The sequence below is a fragment of the Halyomorpha halys genome, unplaced genomic scaffold (genome assembly GCF_000696795.3).
Source record: "Halyomorpha halys isolate HHAL.00 unplaced genomic scaffold, Hhal_1.1 Scaffold173.1, whole genome shotgun sequence".
NCBI lineage: Eukaryota > Metazoa > Arthropoda > Insecta > Hemiptera > Pentatomidae > Halyomorpha > Halyomorpha halys.
The window spans coordinates 201,782-212,305 of NW_027108878.1; the positions used below are offsets into that span (position 1 = coordinate 201,782).

At 33.2% G+C, this 10,524-nt stretch overlaps 1 protein-coding gene across 4 annotated transcripts in view; it reads right to left on the reverse strand.

The window, feature by feature from the left end:
- Nucleotides 1-10,524, reverse strand: part of LOC106679050 (uncharacterized) — a 180,983-nt gene that overhangs the window by 18,641 nt on the left and 151,818 nt on the right. For all 4 annotated transcript variants that reach the window (XM_014417966.3, XM_014417970.3, XM_014417967.3 and 1 more), the window contains one exon: nt 226-405. In XM_014417966.3, the coding sequence (XP_014273452.1) occupies nt 226-405 (180 nt within the window). The remainder of the gene's footprint in view (nt 1-225; nt 406-10,524) is intronic.

Sequence of the window (10,524 nt, forward strand, 5' to 3'; positions counted from 1 at the left end):
AAATGATACAGTGGAACCTCAATATAACGAACCTCCTTCCTTAAACGAATTCATCGAGGTATAGAAACATCCTTGAACCAGCTCTTGCATTTATTGAAAATTTAACGAATTTGAATTTCTCTCAATAAAATTTACATTTTGCCCAACACACAACATCAAAATCAAATAATAGGAAAAATATAAGTAGGTTTCCTATATAAATATAATGACAAGTTATAAGCTTACCTTGAATATGAACTGCCCCATGGGGGATATGTTATTGGTGGCCCTCTTGAAGCAGTGAAGATAGTCCTTGGTAAGGATGAAGTACCTCTCCTTCCACCTGGAGAAGAGCCGTTCCCTCTGTTCCCAGAGCAGGCCTCTCTTGATAGCGTGGATCTCGCCTCGGCCCATCGATGACACCGACTGCAACACATCATCCATCTCAGTCTTATCTAACCGATATACCAGTTTATGAATCACCTTCTTATCATGCTTAACCTTATGAGCGTTTTGAACAGCTTCATAGTTATTTAATTCACGTGTATTAGTAAAGATAAGAAATTTTAGAAATAATTATACAGTTGTGCTTAAAAACTTCCGTTTTCATGAAAAACCTATTTGCATCACTTTATAATCAACTCTAGATATTAACGCAACGAAAACAACAGCTGTGTTCACATAATTTCTTGAAGTAACAGAAAAGAATAGGACTGGTTTTCCCGTATTAAGTTGCTAAGTATCTTACTGAATTTTAAATTTACTTTAAGCTAAAGACTAATTTTTAGTGTCTCTCCACAGGTAAGTAGTTAAGTTCATTCAAGATGGACGATCGACAACGCAAAGAATTCGTAAATTCTGTTTGCGAAAAAAGTTCTGTAATGGGATATTCATTAGATGTGATATTAAAATTACATATTACTTTATATTTTCCATATACATTTCTATTTTCTTTATCGTCCATATCGACATTAAAAAAAAAAAAGAAACACACGAGCTCTAGAATCGCTTCACCACATTTATGCATTTAACTAAATTAAACTAAAACGGGCTTGTAAAAACATGTCAAGTGACAAGTTCCGTCTATCAACTTATCTGAAAAATGGACACAAATCTAATTTACGTATTTACTAGCAAGTTAAATTATAACTTGCTAGTTATAAATTATAACTTGCTAAGTTAAATTATAACGTTTTACTAAATCATCTGTTTAACTAAATTTTAAGCAACAAGTGTTTATACGCTTAAACTATGTACCGAACAATTTAATACCTGTAAACCAGTTCTAATAAAACTGTTCAACAAATTCACAACTTAGTACAACCAGATAGAGGACACCAATCGGTTCGCAACAGCAGGGTGGTATGACCTTACTCTCCTCCAAAGCAAATATGAAGCCAAAAAGCTCACACCCTTGGCGCTTAGATTTACGATTATGTTAACAGTAATATTCACCATTGTAATTTAAACTAAAACTAAATGCATCCAGTGATTGGCTCATACTCTTCCTCTATGTCTCTGCCACGCCTCTGGCTTCACTTATCCTGCCAGCTCACCAGCAAAACAGCCTTTCATTACACTCATTTGTCCAAGGTCGGTACCATGAATAATTATATACAATTGCAATAATAATTTTCGTACAATATTTATAGAAATGAATACAATTAAAAAAAAAATTGTTAGATTATAATTGGATGATTTCAAAAATAAAGTATTAACTTTATAAAATACCATGCAATAACAAACAGTCAATGTTTCGCCAGTTTAGACATCCTGAGGATAGAAAAACATAACCACATAAATGCAAACCAAAGATGTTACATCATACATTAAATGTAAACAATAGACCCATTACAGACAGCACATCACTCCAAGATACATAAAAACATACTTACGGTGATATAAAACTTATTATGTTACCTCCCTTTATGGCTGAATCGGCGAAAGGTTAACTGGTTGGATAACTTATAATAAAGCGTCATCTTAAGGTTTTGACTTTCGAATCCTCCAATTATATCATAACAATAGTAGAGAGAAGAAATGAGCAAAACCGTTCTTTTCAGACTTCAAATAGCTCAGTTTCATTTTTCACAGACAACTAAAACAATAACTGGGAAGGGGTATCGACTATAGAAGGAGGAGCGATATCATGGGGCAGGCGAAGTACTCGATCAATTAAGAGTTAATCCTAATTTATTAATAAATCATGGTTCACTAAAAAGGGAACTAGTGCTCCCCCCCACACTAAAAAAGTTAGTATCAATGGACAGAGGAAAAACGTTATCGAAAATGATATTACTTACATTACAGCAGACAAAGGCAAAAATTAGCTATAGTTGAAACTAATAGCTAAAATTGCCATGGATACGATCCTTATTCATGAATGAACCATTGATAAATAAATAACGTATCCATGGCAATTTTAGCTAATAGTTTCAACTATAGCTAATTGTTCCCAACTTTGCTTTACAGATCCATCTTACCATTCTCTTATTCACTCAACAAGTAAAAAGAATTCTGCATTAGTTCGTAAGCAGATTTCCAGATAAAGTATCCGAATAGGGAGCACAATCCTTGTTATTAAAATCTACTCATAAAGTAACGACAGCTCCTAGTTCAATTAGTTATTTTATTTTAAGCATTTCAAGGGATATCTTATTTGTTTTTATATTTTCCTAAAATATTGATTTTTAAAATTGTTTATATTACAATAGGCAGTCAACCAAAACAAAAAAAATACTGGTTACACACACAAGTATTTCTCGCAGTGATCTAAGAGTGTTAAAGATTAAAAAATTGACCAAATAATCGTCAATGATGAATTGGACAAAAATTGAAAGTTTGGCTTAATTACAATCCTTTACTTACCCAGTTGGGATAATAAAATACTCGTATATTCAAATAATTTAAGGAAGTCTTAAGTAAAAAAAAAACAACATAAAAATGCAAAAATTATATACAGAACCTCAAAAGGAAAGACAAATTATATTTTAATTCCTTATCCTAGAATGGTATCAGATGTATGCCTCACATTGCACATATATTTCAGACCTACGATTAAACTTTACGCAAATTAAAAATCTATTAAACGTGCAGATTGCAATTTTTAATTCATTAAAATAACAATGGTGTCAGTTAAGAGATATATTAATGTAACAAACCAATACCATGTTTTAGATCTTATGTGATCCCTACTCTTGAGTATTAAGAGGTTCTAAAACCTTAAATACCTTAGAGGCATGAACTGGTGTATATGTTGTTCTATATTTACGTTTTAGATAACTCGATGACAGGCAGAAGATTCATTTGATAATCACAGATTCAAAAATTCTAAAATTAATGAAAACCGTTAAAAAATGACAAACTGGACATCCCGATGATTCACTGGTTGGGTGAAAATTATGTGGGAGAATTAATCAATTCTCACACAAAATGTGATATTTACGGCAAGATTAAATAACTGATGAAAGATTTTCTCATCAATTTTTCAGTTATACAATCATTTTGTTTCTATACTAGCTCTGCAATCTGGACGACCATGTCAGGGGACGACCATGTAGGAAGGAGTCAAATCCCGAGGGATTACTTGGGCTTTTGGAGTTCACTAAAAACCCTTTAATAAATAATATCACGTACTTTTATAATATTCTGATTGTAGCCTTATTCATAAATATTTATGTTGTTTATATGTAGTAAAATAATGTTTAACACCTTTAACACCACATAAAACCTTGTCCCATATATTAATATTATTAAATGGCAAGCTGCCTCCTGCATTATTTTGCCCTGTATACAATTTTGTTCAGAGTTTAGCTGACGGTGACTACGCAAATATGGCTCTTTTTGGGTTGAGTAGGCCTTTAAACAGTCATCCCTAATACTATTCTTATCACTAACTGCTCAAACGTATTCTAAAGAGATTTTCCCGTTCATTTAGCGTTTATATCCATGTAAAAAAAATATATTTTAACACTGAAAAAACATATTCACAGTAACAAGATGTATTATGATTCAAGTTATAAATATGAGTAGGTAAGTCGTAGTTACAACTTTAGCGTGAATCAACAATGATAGAAAAAGGAATGGGATGAATTGTTTAAGAAGTTAGTCAATGAATAAGGGATTGAGATCATCCCACAAGCTTAGTCATGTATGAGTAGTTCAGATGGTTCTTAGCAATCCGAGAACTACGGGAAGTTAACTTTCATTTAGTGGCGGTCCCACAAAATGAAAAACTTGATCCCTCCCCCACCATGGTTAGAATAGGTTGAACACCTGTAGATCATCCCCGTATGTAAGAAATGACCAGGAAGAGGGTCATTAAAAAAACAAAAGTCATGTCTGGACTAATAAAGTCATAAATAAAAATGAAATTATGTCCAAACTAATTATTGAATCTATTGACACATTTACTGACTTATAAAACCGTCTTACAGGACAAAAATAAGCTTATACTTCATCAATAAGAAAACTACGGATGTTTAACGAAATTGTGCTGTTATTATATGTCAACATTTAAATAATTTTCAACAAGGTAAAGTAAGTATAAAGTATAACAGCTCAGATCATTCGTTAGTAATGTTTTTGCTCAGTGTTCCCTGTTTGCCCTCTCGTCCATTGGGAGCGAAAGCTGCGAATTGCAATGCAACGAATTCGTGCGAACGGTTATGGTCCATTGCCTCGGCAATCGTTAGGATTCGTAGTAGACGAGATGGCTCTTCGGAACGGTTTTCTAAAGAAGAGTTCTTCGTTTTTAGAATTATCACTTTTGATTCATCAACGTGTCAGGCACAGGCGTTATCGAGGAAGACGGAAAATGTGAGTGAATCACATTTACGCAAAAAAAAACAAAAAACAGTTCGGTGAATATTCTCGTTTGCGATATCATCTTCAAACCGACGATAACCACCACCTCTCTTATTTTCAAATGAATAAGGACACATTCTTGACGTTTCTTCTGTATAGCTTTTCACAGTACACTTCTCACTCTTTTTTTCGCTCTCGTTCGCAACTGAATACCAGCAAACCGGATCGGCTCGCACTTTCGACAAAGAAAACCTCATTTGAAGGTAACAGATAAGAGGGTCAAGAGAGGTATTTTTTTAAGATTGAAAAAATAACATTCAAATGGTATTCAGTGAATAGCCAATTTGGAGTATTTACTTGGGACAGCAATGAATCTAAAGTTCGAAACACTGGAATGCTACGAAATATAAATACATTTTTCATGATTAAATTCGTTAATTTATCAAATAAACAAAAGTAATACCATTAGATAAATTAGATTCCACTTCATTGTTTTTACCTAGTTAATTGGACTTAAATGTACTAGCATTCAAAGCCTTAAATATTTATTGAAGAAAAACTGTTATTTCACGCGTAAGAAAAAATTATGAGTCCTTTGGTACACTAGTTTAATACGATTACATTACTCCTAGTTCATAATATGGTTTAATTCACTAGTTTAATATGGTTTTTTTAATTTGAAATTGATAGATTTATTTATTGATAGATATTACAATCTGCCACACAGTTGTGGGCAATAGGTAATATTGATGAATGATCTCATACATACTAAAATAAAAAATAAATAAATAAGAAAAAAAAAAAAAACTCTCTTAAAATATATACAAACAAAAGAATAGACAAATGAACTTTATCAACGTTTAACAAAAACTCATTTCAGGTCAACTTTTTTTTTCAATTTTTTATTTATTGATAAATATTACAATCTGTCATAACTATTACAACAGTGATAACTGATTACATTCAAACTAAAATAAAATAACCTAAGAATGAATGAGAAAAAAAAAATAAATAAAAAATAAAATATCTCTCTAAATAAGAAGAACAAACATAAGAATAAAGAAAATAAACATAATCATGAGGCCAAATTAACATTGAGAAAAGTATTAGTTAGTAAAGTGGGCGCAATCTTTACTCAGAAACTTAAAATCGCCACCAATCTTCAATACTTTCTAACTTTTAAGAGACTTTTTCACTTGCATTTGGAAAATGTAATTTTAGGGTGTTATCCTTAACTAAATGCTCCAAAAGATACATTTGATTTTTGGGAAAAAACATCATAAAAAAATATATATACAGTGCAGTGCGCGCATCACGTATCATAAGCCAGCAAATGACCGCAATTGGTCAAGCTTTCAACACTTTGTAAAACATTTTAAAGTTTTGATTTTTATTATTTTTACCGTTATCTATAGATATTGGAAAATTTCAAAGACTTCAAAATAATCTAGATCATACAATACACATATTTTGAACATTTTATAGTCAATATAGTTTAAGTTTTTATTTAAGCTCGTTGTTGGTACCATACGAAATCCCCATCGTTTTCTTTGCCCTTTTAATTAAATATAACTCATTACATTTACTTGCGCTATACAATCGTTGAAATAAAATAAAAAAATATTAATAAATGTTTTAAAATATAATAAAAAACATTTCTTGTTTTGTAGCATTCATAACTTACCTTATCGGTCACAAATAAACACAAGCTCGTCCACTTTCGCTCTCGCAAGTGACCAAACGAGTTGTGAAAACTGGACACGAGCACTTTCCGAACAAAAGTTGATTTCGCCACAATTATAAATATCAAAGCTTATGGGTATTAACTTCACTAAAGATAACAATAGAATCTCGAAACAACAATTTGGTTTCTTTCAAATCTCAGGAATTTAACAGGATGAGGTTTCCGGAAAAAAAAACAGAAGAACCGTTTTGAATATCACTATGGAACAAGTACCGGTTCAATTACATAGTTAAACGCGTGTGGGAAAGATAGCAAAGAGGTTTGAGGCACCTTGAACTTTCGTCTTGGCAGGGAGCGGCCTCCGTCCAGCAACTGGTTCTGGAGTCTACATCAATTATATAGTAGCTTAAATTATTAAATTTAATTTCAATTTAATGGTAGTATGCCTTATAAATTAAAAACGTTGTGCATAGTAGAAATATTTATTTATATGTTTTTGTTCTTTTTCTTGTATCGTTTAAGCTTCTTCTTCATGCCATTATATCAATTTTTTTTTATCTACCTCCCTGATAACGTTCACTGGAAGGTGTAGACGGAGGATTAAAAAGTAGATAAATAACTTGCGAAAAACACTTTTAATTTCTTTATATTAGCATTTTTTTCTAGGTTATTTGTTAATATTTATTATATACTACATAACTAATGATTAAGTAACCATGTAATAATTGATCATTTTAATTTATTATATCTAATTATTCAATTCAACATAAATAATTATTAACTCTAAATAATTAATGTATTTTTTAATTGGGATATGATAGAATCCCTAAAAGGGGGTGATGTCAGAAAGAAAAATGTAGAAAAGTGAGAAAAAATAAACTTTGTAAATTTTTTACTTCTTATTTGTGGCGACGATTCGCCTTGGATTGCAAACCTTTTTAAAGGCTAAAAAACAAAAATATAAAATAATATAACATTTGAGAGAATTAATACAAGCTATATGTACAGTGAGTCTCCCCAAATCTTTTTTTGGAGTTCAGTGACTTTTGCAGATTTTTAGGTAATTTTTGATAAACATATGTATAAATATAATAATAATGGTCTGATAGAGAACGATGTCAGCCAACAGCGGGCCATATCAGCTGACAGAGTATCACATCAGCTAATAGAAAGTATATATCTACATAAACGGATCGGATCTGCCAATAAAGATAAGCGGATGATTTTTTGTCGTACGGGTAGGTGAGGCTATCTCGCCGCTGTGCTTGGACTGCCACTTCTCCCCAAGCTTCCAGCTTCCAAGAGCAGTAGTAGATGAATGATAAGCAAGCTCTCGACCAAGCCCAGACAGCTTCTGTCACCATCGTAGCTGCACTGAACAAGGGTGGAATTAAGGTGAACCTGGGAAAGACTAATGCTATGGTTATATCCTTTCAGAAGGGCAAGAGAGGCAGACTCCTCCAGCGGTTGATCGTGGATGGTAATGGTAAAGGAAAATTTCGAATGCTATTCTCTACATTGGCGGGGCACTGGATACCACCAACCTTCCCCAGTCACGTCTGGAGGACACTTCTGGCCCGGCAGAAATGGGGTTGCTCGTTTATCCGATGTACGATGATGGTGGAATGCATCCGAGACGCGGGGTATCAAATGGAGGAAACGCTCGTGCATCAAGGCAAAGCGAAACAAAAACAAACAAAAATGTGTTTCGCTTCAGAAATTCCGGTGGGACATGAAACGCGCCATTCAGAAAACCCTTGTAAAATGCGAACTGTTTCTCAGTATTAAGTACGTACGATAGACATCCACCCAGAGCGAGGCAAGAATATTACAAATCACCGTCATAGACCTCTTCAATAAAGTGGTTATAGCATACCTAGTGTAAGACAGAATGGCTGTTGCAGTGTTACGAGCATTGAGGACGTGGTTCCAATTTTATGGCGTGTCCGACTGGATTTCGTCCAACAGCGGCAGATAATTCGATAATGCGAACGTCAGGAAGGAAATGCAAGCCCTTGAGGATCATATGGCACCACACCACCCTAGGATATCCCAGGCTCGAGATGATTCTCCATTATTGCAGACACAATCTACAGATCGGGAAGAACAACCAAAGCGACCTGAAACTGTACCGACCTCTACTAGGTGTACAAAACTGTACGGTTTCCTGGAAAAAATTTAGAAGAAATTATTTGAGTGGATATTTTGTTTGTGTACATTTTATTGTTTTTTGTATGTTCTATAATTTGATTACTATTCTTATAATGTATTATTAAGTATGTATATTCGTATTTTCTATTATTTGTTTACTATTCTTTGAAGCTATTTGTATATATTTTTTGTTGTTGTTTGAGTCAATTTTTTGTTGTTGTTTGAGTCAATATTTTGCTATTTTGTTTCTTGAATTTGAATAAATGGTTGTAAAAAGCAAGTTAATGCTACAATTTCTATTAATTAGTTTCTCAATTGTGTTTCGTAAATGTTAACGTTTTCACTAGATAGGTGGTAATGTAGGGACTTCCGGTTTCGATTATTGCTGATTCAAGTCAGCCCTTACAGGAGCTCTTTGTAACAGTCTAGAAGATTAATAAGGCCATAAGCACAGTTTAGGTATGAGAGTTTCTGTGAATGAAATAAACCAGTGATTATTAGTGTCTTCTTATCCATTCACCTACATGTCCAATCCTGAGTCGGGTTATGATGGTTTGTTCACGACGATTGAGGTCAATGGTTGGGTATCACCAAGTATTCTCTTCATTTTATTTGTTTCAGGGACCCCAGACCAAAAACAACGCCATCCTTCCTTGCATTAGTTCAGAACTAATTTATTATAATCATACAGCGCCATGTTACAATTAGGCACTGGAAATAACGAGCATGTTTTTTGGCAGCCGTGTCAGCCAGTTCGTTCCCCGTTATACAAGCATGACAAGGGACCCGTAGGAAGTTTAGTTTTTTGAATTAGTGTTATGATAGAAAAAACGAAATTTAGAAATAGCATCACTTCATTTCACTTAAAATTCTGGCAGCCCTTAATAGATTTAGCATCATAAGAAACTATGATACGAATAAAATACGATTGTTTTTGTCCAACAGGATCTGTCATTTTATCCATTGTGAGAAACATAGATGTCGTCCTCTAAGTGGAAGGATACTTCCATAACCCAGAATAATTCTATGCTCCATCCAGGCATCGTATCTGTAACGTAATAGAATTGAGGGCTGGTCCTGTTCACGGAGCTGAAACATTTGCATTTCCACTAGAGTGGCTATCTTTAGAGTTGCCTTTCGCCTTGAGAGCTTTCGTATTTAATGTCTAGTAAGAGCTTTGAAGTTTTTAAGCGCCCACTTAAATTCGACTTACCCCTCTTTAGTTCCTTACTTCTTAAGAACTATAAAAGAGACTAGGAGTATTTAGAAAACCTCATTTAGTAAACTGTGTTGTAGAATCATGTATTCATTTTTTTTTTTTTTTTTTACGTCTTCTAAATATGTTTCCTGTAAACAAAGTCGTTTTATATAAATGTGTTTACCCGACCAGGAATGCCTGAAAAATTCATGGAATCATTTCAACCTGGAAAATTTAGTAATAAGTTGTTGAGGAATACATCACAACAAACCAAAATTAGGAACATTTACAAGCTAAGGAATAAGAACGCGTATTTGTTGTCATAAATGAGAATCATAATTTGTCACAATAAGTTTACACACACACACATATATATATATAAATAAATATAGATATGATATATATCATGTATAAATAAATAAATTTCGGATGAGAAAATGGAATAGAGGCACGTGAAACACAACACCAGATGACAACTTACAACTTAATACGGACTCCATTCGCGGTGGCTATATATATTATATGTAGATATATATATTCTATGCGATAAAACACGAGGAGGCCCCTCACCTCCGGACTTAAAATAGCTCCTTTTTTAGAATGGATAGCTCATATATGATATTAAATATAACAGGTAACCTTAAAATACCAAAGGTAGTAAAAGGTAAGACAACACGAATTACTTTTCCTTTTCACAGTAATGCAC